The following is a 25,913-nucleotide window of genomic DNA, read 5'->3' on the forward strand; positions in this document are numbered from 1 at the left end:
ACCAGCCCTGAGCCCCTCCCACACCCCAAACCCCTCATCCCCAGCTCTGTTGGGTCACGGGCATCAACAATTTTCTTCAACTGGGTCCCCAGAAAAAGTTTGAAAACCACTGTACTAGAGCTCCCTCATCTCATTCTTGTTTCAAATACCAGCCATAACACTGGTGGGGGTAGATCAGAAAGCCAGAATAACATTCCTCTGAATATCCTTTCTGTGGAATGTTCCACATTATTTTATTCAGATCTCATGAACTGTCACCTCTTTTCATAAATTACATTAAGAACAAGTATTACAAAATTAGAATGGAAAACCATATGTCTTGTCAGCAGCAACAGGAATGTTCAATCTGGGGAGTAGCATATGTAAAACTAACAGCAAACTGCCAGTGCACTCAAAAAAGCACTCCTTGATTTCCTGTTTCTTCTTATTTTCTCATATTTATTTTTCTCTAATTGCTTTCCTGGTCTCTCTCTAGATATCTTTGTCTTGTGATTCTCTTTTCCTTTTGAAGTTTTTCCTCTTTTTCAAATTCCTTCTCCTTTTTCTTCCTTTTTTGGTCTGTCTCATTTTTATTTCCCCCCTTCCCTTTTAATTTTATTGGGACCCCTTCACTCAATGTGTGAATCCCTCATCTTGCCCTCTTTCCCCCTCTCGTACTAATCTGGACCCCCATTTTTCCCATGTCTCTTTGCAGACCTGCTTTCCCCATTATCTCTTTCTGTACCCTTTGGTGCATCTTCCTTTGTTTATTTGCTTCCTTTTACATCCAATTTCCTTGGATGGTTGGAGGGGTCGGGGGAAGGTAATATTTTCCATGGCCCTTTCAAGGTCCTTTGACCTCCCTGTTGCCTTCTCTCCCAGCTCTATCTCAGTTCGCTTCCTGGCTCTGTCTTTTAGTCAGTCTGAGGGTACGCCCAGACTATCCACCGTATTGGCGGGTAGTGATCGATTTATCGGGGATCAATATATCACACGCGATATATCAATCCCCGAATGCGCTCCCTGTCTACTCCGGAACTCCACCGGAGCGAGCAGCGGTAGCGGAGTCGACGGGGGAGCCCCGGCTGTCGATCCTGCGCCATGAGGACTCAAGGTAAATCAATCTAAGATACTTCGACTTCAGCTACACTATTCACGTAGCTGAAGTTGCGTATCTTGGATCGATCCCCCCCGGTGTAGACCAGCCCTGAGACAGCACTGCTAAAGGAAGTTGGCAGGCAGACTTTAAAAGTCAGAGTAGCACACAGAGGAATTGAAGAGACCATCACAAAGCTGATGACTGATGGGGAAGGATTTTTGCCTAAACATAGAGGAGGGCTGGTCCCACAGAGGAGAGATGTTCACTTGTCATTCCCTTGCCAGTGGTAGAACCCAATAGCTTTCCTGTTGAGTTCTTTGCCTTCAGTGTTGCTAAGCCCTCTTGAGTTAAGTAATAGATTTCCAGATCTTCCGGAGACAGAGTAGAGAAATCAGGGTGTAGCATGGTAGTTTCCTTGAGGGAATGTGGGAGCTGTGCAAAAACGAATGGAAATCATTTAAACCAAATCACACAGTGGAGGGTGTCCCCACTTCATTCCCTGATGTTCCCTGATGTTCTGTGCCTTCAAAGCATGGTGAGGAATGCAGAGAGATCCACAGCTTGTGGTCAGCAGTAGAAACTTAAGGCTACTTAAGAGCAGTTTATCTGGCATTCAGAGCTTTCTCTCTCTCTCTCTCTCTCTCTCTCTCTCTCTCTAGCTAAGGGAATGTCCTGTGTCCAAGCACACTTTTGCAAATGTTCCTTTTCCCAAATAGATGCAATTGTATCTAATTGGAGGGCAACAAGCATTTCTACATTTTTGCTCCAGAAGTGGAAGTCGTTTTGGTTCCTTGATAGGATTGCCAACTTTCTAATCGCACAAAACTGAACACCTTTGCCCTGCCTCTGGCCCTAGGCCTTGCCCTACCCCTTTTCTGAGGCCCCACCCCCCACTCACTCAATCCATCCTTTCTCTGTCTCTCACTCTCCTCAACCCTTGCTCATTTTCACCAGGCTGGGGCATGTTTCCTCTAATTTTTTCCATCCATGTGCGGAATAAATTTTGTCATGTGCACCACAAGTAGAAACAAAAAACCTATATATAATATATACACCTCTACCCCGATATAACGCGACTCGATATAACACTAATTCGGATATAATGCAGTAAAGCAGTGCTCCGGGGGGGGGGGGGGGGGGGCGCACTCCGGTGGATCAAAGTAACATGGTTTCACCTATAACTCGGTAAGATTGTTTGGCTCCCGAGGACAGCGTTATATCAGGGTAGAGGTATATTTTTAAAAAGTTACCATGGGGATAATTACTCCAGCCATGACAGGTTAGGCATTTTAGAACTCACTACTCAAAGAATTAAATTTAAGTGTAAGAGAAATAAAAATTATGAAATGCATAGACCTGTCAAAACATTAAAATAACACATTTGAAAGAATAAAATTACAGAGAATATATATGCATTGCAGGAAGGATCAAGAAGTACCGACAACAATAATACAAGTATGTGTTGGGAGGTGAGTGTGAAAGAGACTGACTGTGTGTGTGTGTGTGTGTGTGTGTGTGTGTGAGAGAGAGAGAGAGAGGCACACAGAGACTGTATGTATGCTGGCTGCTGGGGAAAGCTGTGCGCTGTCTCTTTCAGACACTCACTGAAAGCCCTCCTGCTCCCCAGTCCTGAGCCCTGTTGTCTCCCCTCCCCTGCTCTGCAGAGATGAGGTATATGGGCAGGGGCAGAGAGACTGTGTGAGCTGGCTGCTGGGGAAATCTCAGAAACAGTGCACCGTCTCTTTAAGAAAGGCACTCAGCCCTTCACCGTTCAGACCTCAGACCACAGCAGCTCTGAGTCCTCTTGAGACAGGCAGTGTCCCCTCTGCTCTGTGGAGATGGGGTACAGGGGTGGTGGGAGGGGGACACCCTGACATCAGCACCCTCCTCCCTCCCCCACCCCCTTCTCTGCACAGCCAGCAGGAGGGTCCCAGGAGCAGCTGCAGGACATTGCAACGAGGGGGGAGAGGCACCTGAACACATACTGCTGGCTGCATCCTCAGCTAATCAGCTGGGCAGCACTTAAATTTCTCCTGCATGGCCAAGTGCACAGCTTACAGGGAATACAGCTGGGGCAGAGGGTTGGGGTGCAGGCTCTGGGGTAGGCCAGGCATGTGGGTTTTGGGGTATAGGAGAGGGTTCTGGGCTGTGGAATGGAGCCGAGGGGTTCGGAATATGGGAGTCGGCTCTGGGCTGAGGCAGGGGGTTGGAATATGGAAGGGGGTACGGGCTCTGGGCTGGAGCTGCAGGCTCCGGGGTGAGGGCAGAAATGAGGGGTTCAGGGTGCGGGAGGGGGTTCTGGGCTGGGGCAGGAGGTTGGGGTGCGGGCTCTGGGAGGGAGTTTGGGTGTGGGAGGGGACTCAGGGCTGGGGCAGGGGGTTGGTGTGTGGGAGGGGGTGAGGGATGCAGGCTCCGGGTGGCACTTACCTCGGGGAGCTCCCCGAGAGCGGCGACATGTCCCTCAGCTCGTAGGCAGAGGCATGGCCAGATGGCTCTGCATGCTGCCTCTGCCTGGAGGCGCTGCCCCCGTAGCTCCCATTGACCGCTTTTCCCAGCTCGGGTCAGAGGCATTGTGCGGAGCCCCCTTGGCCTCTGCCTAGGAGCCAAGGGACTTGTCGCCACTTCTGGGGAGCTGCGCGGAGCCAGATAGGGAGCCTGCCAGCCCCGCCAATCAGCCCAGTTAGCGGTGCTGACCAGAGCCGCCAGGGTCCCTTTTCCACCGGGTATTCCAGTCGAAAACCAGACACCTGGCAACCCTATTCCTTGACTGTCTTCTTACTAGACTTTACCAAAGGATTTGTATCTGCATTTCCTCTGATACCAGTGGAGTTCCAGGGGTAACAGCAAAGTTCTCCTTCGAGGAGTGTCCCTGTGGTTGCTCCACATTAGATGTCTTGGTGATCTGGAGATTTGTAGTAGCAGTGCCCTGGTTGGCTGCGCATGCGCAGCAGCTGTCTTGTGCCACTCCAAGCGGCTACCTAGCATGAGCAGCCAATCGACCCCCAGTTCCTTCTCTACTGCCCTTGGCTTGAGTCGGAGCAACAGCAGCGCCCCTTCAACTTCGTAGAAAGTTTATATTCCTTCCTTTTTCTTTTATCCTCTCTTCTAGTTAACTTTGGTTATCATTACTTTTAATTTCTTCCATACTTAAAAAAAAAAAATTAGGGTAGTTTTTCCCCTCCCGCCCCCAGTGGGCCTCCGCCAGCAATGACTGCTTAAACATGGGCTGCCCCATTTCTCTCCAGAGCTGGACCTTCCTCAGGCATGCCTGGTTCCCCTGGATTTAAACGCTGCCTGACCTGTAGGCTATCCATACCTGTTTCAGATAGCCATGCTCAGTGCGTCCGCTGTTTCGGAGAGACCCATATTCCTCAAAAGTCTCCTTATTGTAAAAAAAACTGACTTCCAGGACACTAAAGGCCAGGGACCTCCAATATTACTCATGATGGAGAAATCCCTTAGGCCAGCCTCCGACCCAGATTCCAGGATACCTCTTGGCCAATGGTCGCCAGCAGCAGCCTGAGGCAAGGGAACAACTACCAAAACCGTTTCCAAGGACCCTGTCCCTAAAAAGGTGACCAAACGCCAGTTTCAGTCCCCGCCAGAGTGAGACCCGCCTAAAAAGAAACAGTTTCCTGGCGAAAAATCAGCCCCGGTACCAACGACACCGAGAGCCTCTGACCAAGAGTTACAGTGAACGTCCAGTACCCAGACTTCCCGAGGAGCCAAGGACCCGGTACGGGCAGGCTATGGCACCTCCTGCTGGTCAGTCCGGGAATTAGCTCAGTCCAGCCTTGGAGTGCCTCCTGCTACCTGGTATCTCCCTACCTGCTTCCTTGTCAGTCCCCACCATAGTACTTCAGGTCCCCAAGCTCTAGGTTTCCCCCTCCCCCTATGCCCACCTTGCCTCAGTGGCTACTGCCAGTCGTCGTCATCTCTGGGGCAAACGGCAGTCTGTAATGGCCACTTGGCAAGGGGGTTTGACCTGCTGCCTTTTCTAGCCCCAGCTGTATCCCTGCAGCCTCAGTACCTCCTTAGGCCTTCCTGCCAGGCCCTCTGCCTGGGAGGTAGCCAGGCCTGAGCTCCCCAGCTCAGCCTGTCACTTCCCCAGCACTGCTCTGTCGAAGGAATCCTGTCTCTCCCAGGCAGCCAGGTCCTTCCCACTCCAAGCTAGAGTGAGGCTGACCCGGCTCCTGACTCTCAGCCCTCTTATCAGGGCCAGCTGTGCCCTGATTGAGCTGCCCACACCTGTGGCCAGCTACTCAGCCAGCCTCCCTCAGCTGCTCTCCCTCCTTTTATCCCAGGAGTGGGGTAACCACCCTGCTACACAGGCTCTCAGTAAGGTGTGCGATCTAAAGCAAAGGTCCTTAGCTCGGTACCAACCTTGCTGAAGAACGTCCTGGCACTGACCACTGTAATGGCGCCACCTGCTGCACATACACAGCTAAGTAAGGCCTCGGACTGACAGTTCTGACCCTCTCCTCTCAGACTGTAGTGCCATTCCCAGCACCGAGCTTCCCGATATTGCAACTTTTCACTAGACAGGCATACCTGGCAGTTTCTTCTACACCAGGAACCCCACTATTCGGTACTGATGGTACGCAGTGAGGCCCGGACCAAGCTAGACCATCACCCCAGGGGCTTCGGCGCCACCTCTCTCCAGTGATGATGATTATGAAGAGGATGACCTGGGACTGTATACCCCTGCCACTCCTCTCCTAAAGCTGGACCCTCACATCACCAGCCACTGGTAGACCCACGAGCTTGGTAGCCCAGCCCCAATCCTGGCTGCCATCTCCTATGGCTCTCCCACCCAACTGGCCATATTGGGACCCAGGCGCCATTTATAGGACCCAGAACATTAGATTGCCTAACCCACCGGTCTCCAGAATACCCTGCCCTCCCTCACCAATGGACCAGCACCTTCAGAGACCCAGGATGAGGAGACTGAAGAGCAGCAGGGTGGACCTGAAGGAGACACCTTGCCACCTATGCATATCTCATCTTCGTCTCCAGATGAAACGATCATGCCACCACCCCCTACATTGGGGGATGACTTCAAATCCTTTCAGGTCCTTTTCAAGAGGGTGGCGGAATCCCTCGACCATCTCCTTGCCTGAGCTCCCTGAGACCCAACATAAGCTCACTGACATTCTCCAGGCATCCCCATCGGCAAAAATAGCACTGCCGATTAACGCTGCCATAATGGACCTGGCCAAAATCATCTGGCAGACGCCAGCCATGGCCCCTCCTTCCTGCAAAAGGTCAGACAAAAAATATTACATGCCGGCAAAAGGGGCTGACTTTCTATTTACTCACCCCACTCCTAATTCACTGTTCGTGAAGACAGTAAATCAGAGGGGCAAACAGCAACAGTCCAGATCCACCCCTTACGACAAAGACTGGAAGAGGCTAGACTCTTTAGGTACAAAGAGTCTATTCTTCTGCCACTCGGCAATTCTGTATCACAAATTACTCTGCATTGCTCACAAGATATACACACAACCTATTTTCTATAATGTCATCTTTTAATGAACATCTCTTAGAGAACGAGAGAAGCGCATAAATCCAATATCTCTCATTGCTCTCTCATTGCAAAGACGGCCCTCCAAACCTCTCTCAATTCCGTGGTCACAGCAGCACACTCCATCGTGACTTCCATCGTCATGCGTCGGGCATCATGGCTACATCTATCTGGATTCCTGAGGGAACTGCAGGTTACTATGGAAGACCTGCCCTTTGAGGCTCAGAAACTGTTTGCAGAATCCACAGATGCGTCCTTACGTACTTTAAAGGACTCCTGGGCCACCTTAATGACTCTGGGCATCTATGTCCCTGGAATCAAGAAAAAGCAAGGCAGGTTTTACAACCAAAAATTCCGGGCTGCAGCATACTCCCAGCCCCAAAGACACTATACACAATGCTGCAAACAGAGGTAGATGGAACGAAGACAGAGTCAAGACCAGCCTTCCACGTCCTAGCCTTCTACCTCCAGGCAATCATTTTGAAGGTCTGGTCAAGGGCACAAACCTCTATACTCTCTCACTTTGGAACTCAACCCCACCTTAACACCATTCGGGGGCTGCCTGTCTCCATATTACCCAGTCTGGAACAAGATCACTACAGACAGATGAGTCCTGGAAATTATCTAGCAGGGTTACTCCATTCCATTTATTTCTATCCAACCTACCCACCCCCCCTTCCCCATCCCTCTTCAGAAACCCCTCTCACGAGCCCCTATTACAACAGGAAATAAACCATCTCCTGCAATTGTGAAGAACAAATCATGTCAAACCAATCTGATAGCTTTCTTTGATAGGATAACGAGTCTTGTGGATAAGGGTGAAGCGGTGGATGTGGTATACCTAGACTTTAGTAAGGCATTTGATACGGTCTCGCATGATATTCTTATCAATAAACTAGGCAAATACAAATTAGATGGGGCTACTATAAGGTGGGTGCATAACTGGCTGGATAACCGTACTCAGAGAGTTGTTGTTAATGGTTCCCAATCCTGCTGGAAAGGCGTAACGAGTGGGGTACCGCAGGGGTCTGTTTTGGGACCGGCTCTGTTCAATATCTTCATCAACGACTTAGATATTGGCATAGAAAGTACGCTTATTAAGTTTGCGGATGATACCAAACTGGGAGGGATTGCAACTACTTTGGAGGACAGGGTCATAATTCAAAATGATCTGGACAAATTGGAGAAATGGTCTGAGTTAAACAGGATGAAGTTTAACAAAGACAAATGCAAAGTGCTCCACTTAGGAAGGAAAAATCAATTTCACACATACAGATTGGGAAAAGACTGTCTAGGAAGGAGTACGGCAGAAAGGGATCTAGGGGTTATAGTGGACCACAAGCTAAATATGAGTCAACAGTGTGATGCTGTTGCAAAAAAAGCAAACATGATTCTGGGATGCATTAACAGGTGTGTTGTGAGCAAGACACGAGAAGTCATTCTTCCGCTCTACTCTGCTCTGGTTAGGCCTCAGCTGGAGTATTGTGTCCAGTTCTGGGCGCCGCATTTTAAAAAAGATGTGGAGAAATTGGAAAGGGTCCAAAGAAGAGCAACAAGAATGATTAAAGGTCTTGAGAACATGACCTATGAAGGAAGGCTGAAAGAACTGGGTTTGTTTAGTTTGGAAAAGAGAAGACTGAGAGGGGACATGATAGCAGTTTTCAGGTATCTAAAAGGATGTCATAAGGAGGAGGGAGAGAACTTGTTCACCTTAGCCTCTAAGGATAGAACCAGAAACAATGGGTTTAAACTGCAGCAAGGGAGGTCTAGGTTGGACATTAGGAAAAAGTTCCTAACTGTCAGGGTGGTTAAACACTGGAACAAATTGCCTAGGGAGGTTGTGGAATCTCCGTCTCTGGAGATATTTAAGAGTAGGTTAGATAAATGTCTATCAGGGATGGTCTAGACAGTATTTGGTCCTGCCATGCGGGCAGGGGACTGGACTCGATGACCTCTCGAGGTCCCTTCCAGTCCTATAATCTATGAATCTATGAATTAGGGACTGTGGAACCAGTACCACCTCAACGCAGGGGAAGAGGATTTTATTCCCATTATTTCCTCACTCAGAAAAAGAATGGCAGATGGAGACCCATTCTGGATTTACGCAAACTCAACAAGTTTGTGAGAACACAGCGATTCAAAATGCTGACCCTATCAACGATAATTCTGGCATTAGAGAAAGGAGATTGGGTCTCGTCCCTCAACCTACAAGATGCTTACTTTCATGTCACCATTCACCCAGCGCACAGAAAATTCTTGCGGTTCACCCTAGGACATCAACGTTACCGATGCAGTGTTACCCTTCGGACTGTCAACCGCCCCAAGGGTCTTTTCCATGATCCTTGCTGTTGCTGCAGCTCACCTTCGCAGACTAGGGGTCATGATTTTTCCATACCTAGATGACTGCCTATTACGAGCACCAACTCAGCGGGCAGCACGAGAGGCCACACAGACCACAATGGCCCTCTTTATGAACTTCGGACTCAAATCCGAAGTCCACTTTCGTCCCTGTCCAACACTTGGAATTTATAGGGGCCTATCTTGACTGTCTCACAGCAACAACGAGGTTACCTCAACAAAGCTTCCTCAACTTAACCACCCAGTCACGCTCAGCCCACAAACATCTGCCAGGATGTGCCTACAACTTTTGGGGCACATGGCCGCTACGACTTTCATCATCAAACATGCCAGACTACCTATGAGATGCCTACAAACCTGGCTTCGCACTTGCTATATACCACACAAGCACTCCCTCAGCAGGTGGCTCACCATGCCCTACAAGATAAAGGATTCCCTCGGGTAGTGGACAGCCCACAAAACATCTGCTCAGGTGTCCCATTCCTACCGAAAGTTTCTACAATAACGATCACCAAGGATGCCTCTCTCATGGGATGGGAAGCTCACCTGGAGAACAACTCGATCCAGGGTCATTGGTAGGCCGCGGAAGCCATCTTGCATATAAACATATTAGAACTAAGAGCACTCAGAAACACATGCCAGCACTTCCTTCCTCTAATCCACAACACTACTATCAAAGTCCTTACCGACAACACAGTATGCATGTTCTAAATAAACTGCCAAGGGGGAGCCCGATCATACCCTCTGTGCATGGAGGCAATACAACTCTGGAATTGGTGCATTTCCCACAATGTAGACATCTCGGCATCCTACCTGCCGGGACACCAGAACACAATGGTGGACCAACTGAGCAGAGACTTCTCACAAACCTATGAGTGGGAGATGGACTATGCAACCCTCACCACCATTTTCAACTTACGGGAGTTCCCCGCTATAGACCTATTTGCCACAGCTCACAACGCAAAGTACCCTCAATACCGCTCCCAAGGGTGGGGGGGGGATAGCTCAGTGGTTTGACATTGACCTGCTAAACTGAGGGTTGTGAGTTCAATCCCTGAGGGGACCATTTAGGGATCTGGGGCAAAAATCTGCCTGGGGATTGGTCCTGCTTTGAGCAGGGGGTTGGACTAGATGACCTCCTGAGGTCCCTTCCAACCCTGATATTCTATGATTCTAAGCGGGACTGCAATGACACTCACTGGGCGACGCCCTCCTCATGAAATGGCAGGCGCTGCTAATGTATGTGTTCACTCAAATTCCACTTCTCAGTCGGGTTATACACAAGATCAGGCAAGACAAGTCCAGGGTCATTTTCATTGCCCCTACATGGCCCAGACAAACATGGTTCCCATTCCTGAGACAAAGGGCAGTGAAACCACCTCAAACCCTCCCTTTAATACCTCACTTCCTGACACAGGACTCAGGATGTGTCAATCACCCAGAGGTGAAAGTAGGCCTGTACGGTCTGGTATGGCGTACCAGCAAGAGCCGGACTGGACCAGCTTCTCCAGCGGTGATTTTAAGGGCCTAGGGCTCCAGCCACTGCAGGGAGCCCCCGAGCCCTTTAAATCACCCACCGAGCTCCGGCAGCCGGGCTCGGGCAGGGATTTAAAGGTCCCGGAGCTCTGGCCCCTGCGGGGAGCCCCAGGCCCTTTAAATCACCTCCAGAGCCCTGCCGTCGCTACCCGAGCCCTAGCCGGAGCCCTGCTGCCTGGAGTCCCGGGACCTTTAATTCGCCCCTGAGCCCCAGGGCTCCCAGTTACCTCTGCAGCTGGTAGCTCTGGGGTGATTTAAAGGCCCTGGGGTTCCCAGCCACAGCTGGAGCCCCAGGGCCTTTAAATCTTGAAAGGTCCCTCCTCTTCCTGTTGAGGCCATGCCTCTTCTGGTTGAAGCCATGCCCTGCTCAGGACTCCGGCGTACCGGTAAGTCCTTTAAGTTACTTTCAACCCTGCAATCACCCCAACCTAGCTCTTCTCCATCTCAAGGCCTGGTTTCTCCGTGGCTAACAGGTATTGATACAGACAATTCCGACGAACTTAAAGACATACTCTTGAACAGCTGCAGACTAAGCACACGAAAAAAATATACACAGAAGTGGACACGATTTCGCACCTGGTGCAAGACTAACCATATTTCTCCAAGGTCCTCGAATATATACTGGGTCTTTAAAAAATCGGGGCTATCCAGCAGCTCCATTAGAGTACACTTCACTGCAATCACCTTGTTCCATGATAACGTGGATGGAGCCACTATCTTTGCTCATCCAACGACTAAGCATTTTCTAAAAGGCATGATGAATACCTACCCAACGCTAAAAAACCCTACACCAATGTGGGATCTTAATCTCGTCCTTCGTAGCCTCATGGAGAAACCATTTGAACCCTTCGCAACTTGTGCATTGCTACATCTTTCTATGAAAGTGGCCTTCCTGATTGCCATCACATCGGCGAGAAAGGTAGGAGAGCTAGGTGCCTTAATGGCACACTCACCTTATACCACATTCTATAAAAGACAAAGTGGTCATATGACCGCACCCCAAATTCATACCCAGGGAAGCCTCGCCCTTTCATCTAAATCAACCAATATACTTACCTGTGTTTTTTCCCAAAACCACATGCCAGCAACAGGGAGGCTTCTATTCACATACTCAACATTAGCAGAGCACTAGCCTTTTACCCAGAAAGAACAAAAACATTTAGAAAATCGTCTCGTCTCTTTCTCTCCATAATAGAATGATCGAAGGGTCAGACAGTCTCTGTTTAGAGATGATCTAAATGGATCTTGGGCTGTATCCATTTGTTACCAGCAGAACAACCTCCTTCCTCCACCAGGAGTTTGCACACACTCCACTAGAGCATTACCAACATCAGTAGCATTTCTCAATGACATCTCCATCACGGACATTAGCAAAGCATCTACCTGGGCCTCTGCCCCCACTTTTACTACCCTGTTTCCCCGAAAATAAGACAATGTCTTATATTAATTTTTGCTCCAAAAGATGCGCTAGGTCTTTTTTTTCAGGGGATGTCTTATTTTTCAGAAATGAAAAATGCCTTATTATCGGTGGATGCCTTATTATCGGGGAGGTCTTATTATCGGGGGGATGCCTTATATTACGAGAGGCAAAACTGTAAGTAGGCCTTATTTTCGGAGGATGTCTTATTTTCGGGGAAACAGGGTAAGCACTACTCTCTCGAGCAGCAATCAGCTGCAGACGTACAGTTTGGACTCTCAGGGCTAACCACCGTCAATAAGCCAACTCCTAAGCTCACCCTGCATTGTGGGGTACTGCTCCATAGTCACCTAAAGTGGAGCACCCACAGGGACACTCGAAGAAGAAGAGGTTACTCACCCTGTGCAGTAACTGAGGTTCTTCGAGACGGTTGTCCCTGTGGGTGCTCCACTGCCCCCCATCCCCTCTACTTTGGAGTTCCATGCTGATCCTCTTGGATAGAGAAGGAACTGGGAGCAGGTTGGCTGTGCATGCTAGGTAGCCGCTTGGAGCACCTGCTACTACAAATCTCCGATTATAAGCGCTGGGCGCCAAGACAGCTAAAGTGGAGCACCCACAGGAACAACCATCTTGAAGAACCTCAGTTACTGCACAGGGTGAGTAACCTCATTAAAATAGGACAGAAAATAACTACTGCTAGGTGCTCCAAATTGGGCTAGGTGCTTTTAGTATTCAAGTCTTTTGGATCTGGCAACACTGCAGTGCTTCTAGCTCTCTAGATTTGCTTTATATAGCCAAATCTTTCACCCCAAATTTGAACCTTTGTAAGTACCTGTATAGATAATACAACTCTGATAGCAAGAGGCAATTGTTAGATAGAAATGCATGGATGTGTACTGCCAAGTTACTCAGATCTTTAGTTACTTTTAAGTAGCCTTTCTTTTCATGGCTAAATTGTAATTATTTGTGGACTGTGTAGCTATGAGATCAGACTTCTTTTATTGTGTTAAAAGCCATAAAATAATTCTATACTATTAGCCAATAGGATTGGAATATGCAATGAATTAGCCCACTGTTTGGCATTGTAGTCTGAGATGTCCAATCCTACCTCCAAATATTAAACTTTTCAGATTTTAAAAAAAATTATGCTGATCTCAATTTTTCTTGTTTCTTTTTCTCTTTAAGAACTGGAACCTCACAAAATATCTAAATGTAGAGACACTATTCTCACTGGCTTCCTGTGGCCTCTTTCCTTTATTTTTATCAGCTCTTTTCTCCCTGATATGCAAGACTGATTTTTGTTTGTTTTTTATTTTCTATTTTTTATTTGGTCAATTCTGTAGTTACTTGGTAGAGGAAGGAATGAAGCTGCTTGTGGGTGGTATTTGGGGAAGAGAGAATGCATCATCCTGGCTGGCATTAAATGATTTTTCCTGCTGTTTAGCCAGCTTGGTCCTCAAGCCACTAGAACTTCTGTTGCCTGCATGAACATAACATTTCTGGAGGGGAATTGGACTGTCAGATTTTACAACAAGCTTTGTTTGCAGAGAACTCCCCTTTGGAAAAAGTGACTGGAATGCTGGGTACCACCAGAAGGAAAAAATGCCAAGACGTGCAGCTGCTGGATGGATTTTAGAAAGCTAGTAAATTTCTGGCTCCCAGTTAGCCTTCCTTGTGTGGGAAGTTTGTGCTGTTAAAGACAAAATAAAGGTGACTGTGGAGAATGGTGCCACCTACAATAATTCAGGCATAAGCAACAGAGTGTTTAATATGTCTCATCAGAGTGCAGAAGATATTGTTGCAATCATGATTGGCAATCTGATGACTGAAAGGAAAACAAATGTTATACTTGATTCACAAGGGTATCCAGGTAACTGAGAAGTGGGAACAAAGCACTTCTGGATTAAGTATTTTTTGTGTGTACTTTTTTCAGTCCCATAGCTAAGGGACATCTTCAGTTGCTCAGATTTTAAAAAGGGAAACATGGACGTTGATACAGAGGGAGAGAGCTGTGTTCTATGCTTAGAAGCACACAAGCCCAGAGAGAGAGTTCATAGTTTAACCTGTAAGCAGTTATTCCACAAGAGATGCTTTGAATTCTGGCTGTCAAAGCATAAAACATGCCCAGAGTGGAACTTTGATATCTTAAAAGTGAATTGAAGGAAATGAATTAAGCCTTTAAAATCTCTAATTTTGAAAGACTCATAGCACTGCTGTTCTTGATGAGAATACAATAGCCATTTTAAATATGCTCTTAGTAAGAGGCCAGATAAAGTTGTGGACTAATAACATGCTTCTTTAGAGAATTATGATCCATTTCTGTGACTTTGGTTATCTTTCATAACCTTTACAATGCAACTTTTGAAGGAGAGGATTTAAAACTCATGTTTGTTCAGAAAAGTTGGGAATTTTATTTAACCACACAGTTTTTTCTGTTTAGAAATCTGCCAGCCATAGTTTAATTTTCTTCACTTAATTTTGGGTTTATGCACAATTAACAAAATTGTGAATGAAGTGTGCAAGTTGTGGAAATGCTGATTTATTAATTTAACCTCTCCAAAATTAAAAAGGTATCCTCTTTTCTGTAGCATTACGGATCCAGTCCTGAAAACCCTTACTGGGGTAAGAAGCCCTTAACTCTCTTGAGTAGGGCCTTTGAAATCACCTGAATAATAGTGTTTGTAGAGTTGGGTCATTATGAAACATTGTTAGTTTTGCTATTTAAAAAAAAATCTTCTAAGCAATTTATTACACAGGAGAAAAACACTTGTGATTGCAAAATATTAAGCTGAACTCTCATAACACAGATACACTTTTGTTCTTCTCCACCATCCTGCAGTTATTAAAAGAACATTTACATTTCAAATGCTCAGATAAATTTTAGTCTCCTCTTGGTCTACATTGGAGGTCCCTATTGGAAATGTATTTCAGTTAAAGTAGATACATTTTTAGTTGAATTTTAAAGGACCTGTGGTAATGTACTAGATCTTTTTTATTTAGCCCACATACAATTTTTTATCTCAACTAAGAGCTGTATAAACCCATTGCATAAACATAGGTCTGTCTCATTTCAAGAAAAGCTCACCTTGTTCCTGTTACTGGATTAAGTTGATACCCACCTCCAACTAGGGAAATATACTTCTATTTCACTGTTAGAATCTAGTTAGTGGCCTACAACTGTAGAGCTTGCTGTAATCCTAGGCATGGCTAACAGTATGAATCAAAGTAAGGCTGAGAACCAAAGTAGGCCTTGTCAGAATACTTACACTAAATATCATTTTACCAATTAAGCACGTTCCTGACACGAGAGGATGGTAGTGCAACTCACAGACCTCTTAAATAACTACGTAAACACATTCCTAAGAGGGAGGTCTCTTCCTTTTTCTTGTAGTACTCTTTTTCTTTGAAAATAATCTCTGACTAAGGTTCAGGAGACAGAAGTTTGTGAGGACGGGATTGTGAGGTTCCTTTGCCAAAATGGAGATTTCTCGCTCACACCAATGGGCAGCAGGTCGCATAGGCTGGGGGAGGCTATGCCTCCCCAAACAGCCAGGAGTGGCCCCACCCTGTGTGTGCAGCTCTAGTCCTCCATCCCCCAGTGCTCCAGCTGGGGAGGCTGCAGCCACCTGCCTTCCTGGTGCTTTGGGGCTGGGGGAGCTGTGGCCACCCTCCCTTCTGCGCGCCAGGGCTGGGGAGGCTGGGGCCATGCGCTGCCTGCCGGCTGGAGCACTGGGGGCTGGAGGACTGGAGCTGCACGCAGGGGGTGTAGTTTACTGTGAAACTTGCTCATTGAAGATTTTGGAAGGAAAAAGTACAAGATGAAAAACAGCTTTAAACCTTTCTTGTTGGTACATCAGTGCTCAAGGTTGTAAGAGTTTTATTTTGTCAGTTTAAAAAAAAAAAAAGGGCAATAATAGGGTTACCATATTTCCACAAGCAAAAAAGAGGACACTGGGGGGAGGAGCCCCATTTTAGCCCCGCCCCCGCCCCGCCCCCACCCACTCCCTCCCACTTCCCACCCCCCGATTGCTCCCCTCAGAACTCCCAACCCCCCACCGCTCCTTGTCCCCTGACTGCCCCCTCCTGGGACCCCTGCCACTAACTGCCCCCTAGGATCCCGCCCCCTAGGATCCCACCCCCTATCTAAGCCGCCCTGCTTCTTGTCCCCTGACTGCCCCCTCCTGAGAACCCCCTACGACTCTACCTGTCCCCTGACTGCCCCGATCCTTATCCACACCCCCACCCCATAGTGTCACCCCCGCCCCCAGACAGACCCCTGGGGACTCCCATGCCCTATCCAACTGCTCCCCGCCCCCTGACAGGACCCCTAGAACTCCTGACCCATCCAACCCCTTTGCTACTTGCCTGTCCTAACCCCTCTCCACACCCCTGCCCCCCTGACAGCCCCCAACCCCCAAACTCCGACCCATCCAACCCCCCATCCCTGTTCCCTGACCAGGGCCGGCTTTAAAGAGCCCAGGAATCGGGCTGCACTCTGGCCAGGGTTGCGGGGCTTGGGGCTGGGCCAGAGGTGCTCAGCCGGGGCTGGGCTGGCGCGCTTGGCCGGAACCAGGGCCGGTGCTGCTGGGGCCCGAGCCGGGCCTGGGCCGGGGGTGCTGGGCCGGCGCTGCTGGGGCCCGAGCCGGGTCGGAGCTGGGCTGCTGGGGCCCGAGCCGGGCCTTGGGTGCTCGGCCGGAACCGGGGTCGCCGCCCTGGGGCCGGAGCCGGGGCTAGAGCTGCTGGGGCCGCCGGGCGCCGCTCGGCCTGGGCCGCCGGGCGCTGCTCGGCCCGGGCCGCGCCTCCCCAGAGCTCTCCTCATGCCCCCTGCCCCAGCTTACCTGCTGCTGCCTCCCGCTTGCCCCTGCTTCTTTTCAGACTTCCCGTGAAGATCCGATTCGTGAGAAGCAGGGGAGGGGGAGGACCAGGTGGGCGGAGCATTCAGGGGAGTGGAGGAGGGGGAAGACAGCTGCGGGGCCGGACAGCATGGTAAGGCTGTAGGGGATGGGGGGAGCCGGGAAGGGGCTTTGGGTGCCCAGCGGCGCTTGGCTGCCACTTTTCTGTCTATAAATAGCCGACCGGGGGGAAATCCCGGACATTTTTAGATTTTTAAAAATCTCCCCTGGACAGTTATTTATAGACCGAAAAGCTGGACATGTCCGGGGAAATCCGGACCTATGGTAGCCCTAGGCAATAGCATATTAACAGTATGCATATACAATAGTATATTGATTACAAAGTATAACCCTGTATTGTAATGTAATGAATCTAGATGGCACAAATTCCAACTCCAACTAGCAAAAATAAGATTGTTTCACACTTAGTATGGTTGTTTTGGGGATATCAAAAGTCTGCTTACATTGGTTTGTGTGCTGAAGCAGAGGGTTTAGTTCTCCACCACAGAATGCTGGCTGTGAAAGTACGTTTTTCATAGAGTAATATAGAGAAAACTAAGTGAGTACTTTAGTGTTTTTAGAAAGTACAATTACAGGTATGCAAATAAGTTAGTCCTTGTTAATACATAGGGTCATGAGCATGTGATGTCACAATCCCATTACCCAACAATGAACTGTTTATGACTATTCTGAAATCAGCCTTTTAACTTTTTTTTAAAGCTATATTTTTCTTCTGTTTGTAAGAAACACACTGGCAGACTGTCAGAATGCAGGAGACCAGTGGAACTTAATCTGTTTTTACAGGCGTTTAATGTTTTATTCTCTTTAGTTAACTGTTCTTAAGTATGATCATTTTGTTTTGTTTTACTAGTTATGTAATTGTTTGGCTGAGAAAGGAATGAAGTTGCTTGGGACTAGTGTTTGGAGAAGAGGGGACAAATTGCCCTGGTTGCTCTGTCTTGGTGTCTTTCTGGTGCTGAGTCTGCATGTCTCCCGAGCCAATGCCTTTTGGGTTGCTCATCTGAACATATCGTTTCAAATAGGGAACGAGACGGTATGGGAGCGGGCTGACAATGGAGTATTTGGAGAAAACTCCCCATTGAAGAAGGTGTCTGGAGTGGTGGTGCCACCAGAAGGACTGAACCAAATTGCCTGCAACCCCTTAACAAACTTCAGCAGGCCTGTTAACTCTGAGACCTGGATAGCCCTCATTATGAGGGGACACTGTACCTTCACAAAGAAAATAAATGTGGCAGCAGAGAAGGGAGCAGTTGGCGTGATTATCTATAACCATGCAGACACAGACAATGGAGTATTTCCTATGATTTACCTGGGTTCAGAAGATATTGTCGCAATTATGATTAGCAATCTGAAAGGCGTGGACCTTTTACACTTGATACAGAATGGCATCCAAGTAATAATAGCAATAGAAGTAGGAAAACACTATGGTTCCTGGATGAATCATTATTGGGGGTCCCTTCTCTTCTGCACACTGGTCACGGTGGCCTATTTTACCTTTTACTGTGCTGGAAGGCTAAGGATAGCAAGAACTCAGATCAGGAGATGCCGACAATTAACAGATGTCAAGAAAGCTATTGGTCAACTTGAGCTTCGCATATTAAAAGAGGGTGACAAGGAAGCTGATACAGATGGAGAGAACTGTGTGGTGTGTCTGGAAGTATACATGCCCAAAGACGTAGTGCGCATTTTAAGATGCAGCCATATTTTCCATAGGAAGTGCATTGACTCTTGGCTGCTGAAACACAGAACATGCCCAGTGTGCAAATGTGACATCCTCAAAGCTAGGGAAACTGAGCTGCCTGTCAAAAATGAAGCAGAGTCTTTACAAGCTGTAGTGCCAAATGAAGCTCCTAACACCACTTTCCTTAATGAAGAAGATAATCATAATGAATATGTGTTAGTACGAGGTGCAGAGAGACCATCTGTGGATGAATAACTTTCTTCTTCACAGATAGATAATCAAACCATTTCTCTGGTCCTTCATGTTGCTTCATCTTGATCACCTAGTTTGTAAAGGTCAAAATTAAACTTACATTCTTGAAATAAATTCTGAAATTCTGTCAGCATAAATTTTGAACTCTTTTTGCTAATTTCAGTAATGCTCTGAAATGTGGAACGGATGAACGTGAATGAACTTGGCAAGTATTTCTATGATAATGAGTACTTTTTATGTAACATTTTTTGGTAATTTAAATGTCACAGTTTACACTTTCCGAATAAAAATAGTTTGGAAAACTTTGCCCTGAAAAAGAATTAAATTGGCTCTGTAACTTATTATATATGAAAAATTTCAGCCTTCACTTTACTGTATGGAATAGAACACATCTGTGTGTTTTTGTGCAGTAGCCGGGTGTGGCAAAGATATACAACTTTGCATTTTAATATATGGATATCACATCCTTTTGGTTAAATTACACCTTCTTAGCTAAGTAAAACACATGATTTTAAAATCAGTTAGATTTTTTTTTATGTCTGCTACTTTGATTTAAATTGTATTTCCTATTCTCAGTCTTTTTTTTTTTGTTGAGGCAGGGGTTTGGAGGGCACTGCTCAGATGCAGGGCCGCCCGTGGGCGGACAAGTGGGGCAATTTGCTGCAGGGGCCCCCACGAGAATATAGTATTCTATAGTATTGCAACTTTTTTTTATGGAAGGGTCCCACAAAACTGCTTTGCCCCAGGCCCCCTGAATCCTCTGGGCGGCCCTGTTCAGATGACATGGGAGACCAGAGAAGCATTGAGGCAGCATTGGGCAGAGTTTTATAGTTTCTGCTGGGAGTCTGCCTAGGTTTAAGGAACACTTTTTCCCTTTTTCTCTTCCCCGCTCCTCCCCCACAACTCTTATCCTTCAAAGACTCAGGAGAGAGAGAGAGAGAGAGATTGATTGTTGATACTGATTTACTTACTACATATGTAAATTGACCACACAGCTGATCTACCAGTGTACTAATACAATATGTTGTTTCCTTGTCTTCCCTCCCCTGCCCACGTGTTTGTGTCCCTATCAGTTACATATTTTCTTGTCTCTTAGAATAGATTTTAAGCTTTTGGGGGGCATGGACTGTCATTTCTTACGTTTGTACAGAGCCTGGTAGCACAATAGACCCATGGAGCCCTGATGTGATGGTGAGTTCTACGTGCTACCTGGTTGGTGTGGTGCTCTGTCCCGCTCTAGTGGCACCTAACCCAGCTAGAGATTGATGAGTCTGCTACCGCCTTGGCTAAGAGTCATGTGGCTTTTAGCTTGTACAGTAGAGGCTTGTACACCAAGCTTCAGAGGTCCCGGGTTTGATGCTGATGACGAGTCTGTCGGCATTACAGTACAAAGAATAAATAATGAGAATAATGCTGCCAATCTTGTCATTTCTTAAAGAGTACAGGAGGATTAGAGGAAGGAGCCTTTAATTCCCCAGCTTCTTCCACATCTTTTTCCTATGGTTACAGCACTAGCATAATACACTTACTGGTTCCTCACCTGCTTTTTTCACCTAGACACATGTGGTGGAGAAAAGGGACAAGCAACTGCACAAGAAAATAAAAATCACCGTACTGGAGGAGACCAGAGGTCCATCTAATTCAGTACGCAGCTTCTGACAATGGAGGAAGGTGTAAGGATGCTGCAGCAGGCAAATGTGGGATAAACTGCCCCTCCCCCACCCTCCCGCTCACACACACATTACATTTCATCCTAATATCTAAATTGAGATTAGTTTAAACCAAGAAGCATGAGGTTGATATCCTTCCTAAAATGTTGTGTTACTAATTATAACTGGATCTTCTTTATCCATAGACATGTACTGTTCCTTTTTCAATCTTGCTAAATTCTTGGTCTCAATGATTTGTTTGGGAATAACTTCCAAAGGCTAATTGCACATTTTTTGAAAAAGCTGTTCTTTTTATTGGCTTTGAATTTGCCACCTTTTAGTTTCATGAAATATTGTCTTGTTGCTGTGTTATGAGATAGGGAGAACAGATGTTCCCAATGTAACTTCTCTACACTATTCATTCTTTTCTTTTAACATATTCCCTCTTATTTGTCTCCTTTCCATGATAAACAATCCCGCTCTTTTTAGTCTGCCTTCCGTGCCGCAATTATTCAACGAGAAAGTGAAGGCAGCTGCTGGAAATAGAAAATGGGACCTTTTCAAACAAACCAACAAAAACCATAAAAAAGGGAAAAAGTAACTTCAGCTGAATGGCAGACAATCTAATCTTACATAATTGAACAAGAGGCTTAAAATAATATCAAAGATATTTAAGGTAACACAAACAATAAACATTTGGGTTTGTCTTGCACGGTCCTATAGTAATGAGAGAATGTGGTTTGCAAGTTCACTTTCTCAAACTTTATTGCAGGGTTTTTTTTTACCTATGAATAAGGAGGAGTTTGTAAAACACATGGGACCAATTTCAAATGTTTGCATAAGTGGGTGCAACACCAATTGGCCAGAGCTGAATTTGGCTTATTAGGTGATTTGGCTCACTAAGTGGATTGACATTTGGGTAAGGGAGACCAAAGATGTTTTAAGTCATAAATGTAGCAGTATTACAATTTATCAGCTGTAATACTTTAGTAATACCCTGATCTGAGAAAACTAGTAAATATTGGTATTTTGTAGATACAATAGGTAAGTAGTTATCATTATAGATATTTATCATTAATAGGGGCTAGATGTACAGAAGCTTGCTGGAGGGAGGCCACAATAATACAAAATTGAAGCAGTGAGGGTTTTTTTTTTTAAAGTGAAAAGAAAACTTAAATTATAAGTTTACATGATATTGTGGTCTAATGGGTTTTTGTATCTTACAAACTGGTTAAATATGATTGAAATTACAGTTGCTGAAATTGAGATAATGTAAATTTAATTGTTTAGTAAATTGGCTTTCTAATCTTTTAAGTAGAAAAAAGTAGATTTGTCATCAAATTCTCTTAATGTGCATGTACAGCCATGTGGACTTCATTACATTCACTATTACGTTTAGTGAATACTACAATGTTTTCAGTTTTGAGTGGCAAGTCCTAGGTCCAGTAAAAAAAACCCCCACAACTCCCCACTCCCCCCCTCCAAAAAAACCGACTTGTTTAGGTATGTATTTTACATTTTTCAATGCTAGCTTTTCTTAGACCACAAAAATGTTACTTAAAAGATAAATGTGTTACACAGCTCCATTCTTATAAGCTGTTTACTCATTATTCCATTATTTTTTTTAATTCAAAAAGTGAATTATTAGATTTTCTTTGAAGGATAATTGATAAGAATAATTGATCTGGTGGTATAAAACTACAGTGAAGTGTTCCAAGCCTATCATAGCAGTAAGATTAATCCAGTTTATTCACAATGATTAGGCTAAAGGAAACCTTTAAAAGTAAATTATTTCAATAGATAAAATAAAAAATGGTAATAATTACTGCAGCTGTAACAGAGGATGCACTTGTGGCCATTTTTATGATAGTTAGGTTAAGCCCATGCTTGAACGCATGTCATTTAGTGAAGATGATATGAAAAGGAGTATTGTATCAATAGAAGGTTATTGTCTAAGTGTATTGACCCAGGAGCAGTTTCCAGGGTTGAGATTGGTGATCCATTTCAATGCTTATATATTTAGGTGATTTATGGATTGTAGCAAAGTCAGGAGGGCTCCTCAGGAAAGGAAGTTGGCCTCTTGACATCAGTCGGTCCTGATTGCATCCTATATGCCAGCCACTCTGATCTCGCCAGCATCAGGTGCTTTAACACCAGCGGTCATGTGGGGTTTTGACGTCTGTGGATGAGGTCCATGTTTAGGTCTACACTGTCCCACTGACTTCAGTTTGACTGATGATGGCATCAGTGTTGGGTACCTCAGTCTGACAGCCTATATGCTGAGTGGATAAATATGGTAGACTGGGATTGTTCTGGGAAAGTGCTTTTTTTTTTTTTTTTGGTATAGAACAGGAAATCTTTCACAAGAAAGTTCTATGACCCAACCTGAACAGGCAGAAGGTATCTCAAAAGGCTACTGGCTGACCCACCTAGTGCAGTGTTCCATAGAAATAAACTGATCCTTTGTCCTCACCCATTGCTCGTGGAGGGTGGCTTTACTTTATTGGTACAGCTTTGCTGGTGTAGCTGCATCCATATTAGGAGCACTAGCTGGTATACTGGTATAGCATACTGATAAAGCATTCCCACTGAGGTTTCCATTTTCCACTTAGTTTAATCCATGAATGTGTTTATCTCCAAGCCCCGGTAGCTACCTTGCTGAGGCTAGGTTATGTAGTTTAGCTAATTAGGACAAAGCTTAGTTTCAAATACAAGAACAATAGGAAAAAATCTTCTGTAAACTTACTATTAAACACATACTTTAAACCAATGCACTCAAAATGAACAACCTGACTCAGGGAGAGGATTGGGTTTCGTGTATGCCGTACTCTGGAGGAATGGAAGTGAAGGACTGGGGGGATAGACTTTATTAGGGTGCTTATAACAATGGCTATGGAAATGGGTGCTGGCAAGAAAGTGTATGCAATGAGAGCTAAAGTGTGTACCTTGTAGAGATGAGGCATTCTGTAAAGTATGAACCCCAGACCCTGGGAGTGCAGAAATTCAGCCAGAGAGGCTCCCTGAAGAGTGGCTTGTGTACTGTGGAATCGTGGTAGACGGAGTAATGGAACCATTCCAGCTGCAATGCCAGTGCTGTCTGACTTCACTGCAGCACATCATCCTTCAGACAGTGGGGTTTACTATAAATTTTCATTAAACTTTTTTTAAGCAAGGCAATTCAGGCACAAAAACTTAACAGGAGCTTTAAGTTTCAGGAGAAAAAACGCAACAAACACAATAGAAAGCATGGAATTTTGCATTTAAAGTGAAATGAATCATATGCCTTCAGTACAAGGAACAAGAATGTCTTAATGACTTTTTAATGCATTGTATTGTGTCATATTTGTAGCACATATGGTATATTTCACTCTTAACTGTGAAATTCACTTCCTTTGTGGTTTTCTGTCACAAACATAATATTTTGTAAATATAGCCTTTATGCATGAATGTTGCTGGATTTTTATTTATTTTTATCTTAAGATAGTTTTCTCTAAAGTATGTGATAAACTGTTATATTAAGGATGTTGTGATTTATTTATTTTCAATGACTTCTATAAGGAAATTACCATTCATTAAGAGTCTATCCTGAGGCTGGATAGAAGCATTAAATAAGTCAGATCAGCTCATTCTCAGTAGATATGTATGAGCTCTCTATGGTGTGCAGATTGTACCCTGAAATTTCATGTCTATGTAACATCTTTGTAATCCACTCTAATAATGTGTCATGTATTTGTTGAATTAAATACCTTGAAATATTTGTGTTGTAATACTGCTAAAAATTTTACTCCTGGGGGAATTCTGTGCCACTGTGCATACACAGAATTTATGTCCTCCCCCCCCCCCCCCCTTTCTTTGCTTCCCCACAGAAAAATGACTTTCTGAAAGGGAAGCAAATGGAAGCCACAGGAGAGGTCATGCGACCCTCTCAACATGTTTCTGGTGCCCAGGGCAGCCGGCAGAGAGGTAAATCAATGTGGAGCAGTGGGTGGAACTTGAGAAGACCCAGCTGGAGGCTCCTACCCTGTGGCGTGCTCAGCTGCTAGTCTCCAGCTGGACTGGAGAGGACGGGACTTCCTCTTTGCTTACACCGCATCTGGGGCTGGGTTAGACTCACCCTCAGATTTCTCCTTTGGCTGCAGGAAGCTCTGCAAACTCCCCATGCCATTTCCTGCACCCATTGCTCCTCAGCTGCAGGGGGAGGGATCCCTGTACAGCGACCTGCTCCCCCATCCGCCCAACCCCCGTGCATCCAGACCCCCTCATACCCAGACCTTCCCGCCGAGCCTCAACCCCTACACTGAGAACCCCCCCATATGAGCCCCACTCCTCCTGCACCCGGACCATCCGCACGAGCCATCTGCACTCGGATCCCCACCCCACCGAGCTGCAACCAGCTGCACCTGGATCCCCACCACACTAAGCCCCTCACACCCAGACCTCCTGCTGAGCTATATCCCCCCCACATCCAGACCCTTCCCCGCTGAACCCCAATCACCTTCACCTGGACCACCCTGCAGAGTCCCATACCATTGCACCCAGAAGCCCTTGTGCATCTAGATCCCCCGCACCCGTACCCCCCCTGAGCTGCCCGCACCCAGTTTGCCACACACAGAACCCTCTCAATCCACACATGGATCCCCCCACTCTAACCCCCCTCCACACTTGGATCCTGCCTTGCTGAGCCGGCCTGCCCACACCTTGTGCACCTGGCATGGAGGGGCAGGGACCAGGGGTGTTTCAGGGTCAGGCCTGGTCATTGCACTGTGTCAGGGTTGAGTGCAGCCTCACCGCTGAGTTCATGTCCCAGGGGGGAGCTGCACAGTGATCTCCCACCTCTGTGCAGCCAGTGGCCTGTGCTCCCCAATGCCATGCTGGAGCCTTCACATTTATTTGACTTTTAAAATATTGTGTGCAGGATTTTTCTTTTGGCACAGAATGCCCTCAGGAGTATAAAATGCACTTTGTTGCTGAAAACTTACGTTGTATCATATGATTTAAAAACAGTGTGTTTTTTTTTAATCACAACTGCTTGCTGTTTCACCCAACATGAACATGACAAAATCTTGCTGAATGATGGTGTAGGCACCATGAAATTGCACTATTGCTCCAATATCAAGAAGCTCCAATAAGTGAAGGTCACAGCAGAGCATTCCAACAGTCTGCTAGAGAATCCAGGATTTACAAACAGTTCTGGAAGTTTACAGATAGAAAAAAATATAGTCTGTTGCAGAAGCCAAAGAAAGTACTACATCAATTGTAGACCAGCTCCTTTATTTAACCTGAAATCATGGCCTCAAATCATATGCCCCATATGTTGTGAACAGTGGAGGATTGTCATCTTTGTCTAGCCCAGAGATCTCAAACTTAAATCACGAGGGCCACGTGAGAACTAGTACATTGGCCCGAGGGCCACATCACTGAATCCTTTTCATACAATGATACGAAAGTATAGTAAAAAATGAAGAGTAATATAGTATGCTATTAAAAGTCAATGTATTAACTTTT

General features: G+C 46.1%; 2 protein-coding genes across 27 annotated transcripts in view; both read left to right on the forward strand.

Moving 5' to 3' along the window:
• CADPS2 (calcium dependent secretion activator 2) overlaps positions 1-25,913 on the forward strand; it is a 570,146-nt gene that overhangs the window by 154,229 nt on the left and 390,004 nt on the right. The gene's annotated exons all lie outside the window — the stretch shown is intronic.
• LOC117876361 (RING finger protein 148-like) lies at positions 17,704-18,762 on the forward strand. Its single transcript, XM_034768470.1, has one exon. The coding sequence runs from the start codon at positions 17,704-17,706 to the stop codon at positions 18,760-18,762; it is 1,059 nt and encodes a 352-aa protein (XP_034624361.1).

Source organism: Trachemys scripta, chromosome 1, assembly GCF_013100865.1.
Source record: "Trachemys scripta elegans isolate TJP31775 chromosome 1, CAS_Tse_1.0, whole genome shotgun sequence".
Taxonomy (NCBI): domain Eukaryota; kingdom Metazoa; phylum Chordata; order Testudines; family Emydidae; genus Trachemys; species Trachemys scripta.

Coding starts and splice junctions, on each gene's coding strand:
- LOC117876361 (XM_034768470.1), top strand. CDS start 17,704: ATGAAGTTGCTTGGGACTAGTGTTTGGAGAAGAGGGGACAAATTGCCC.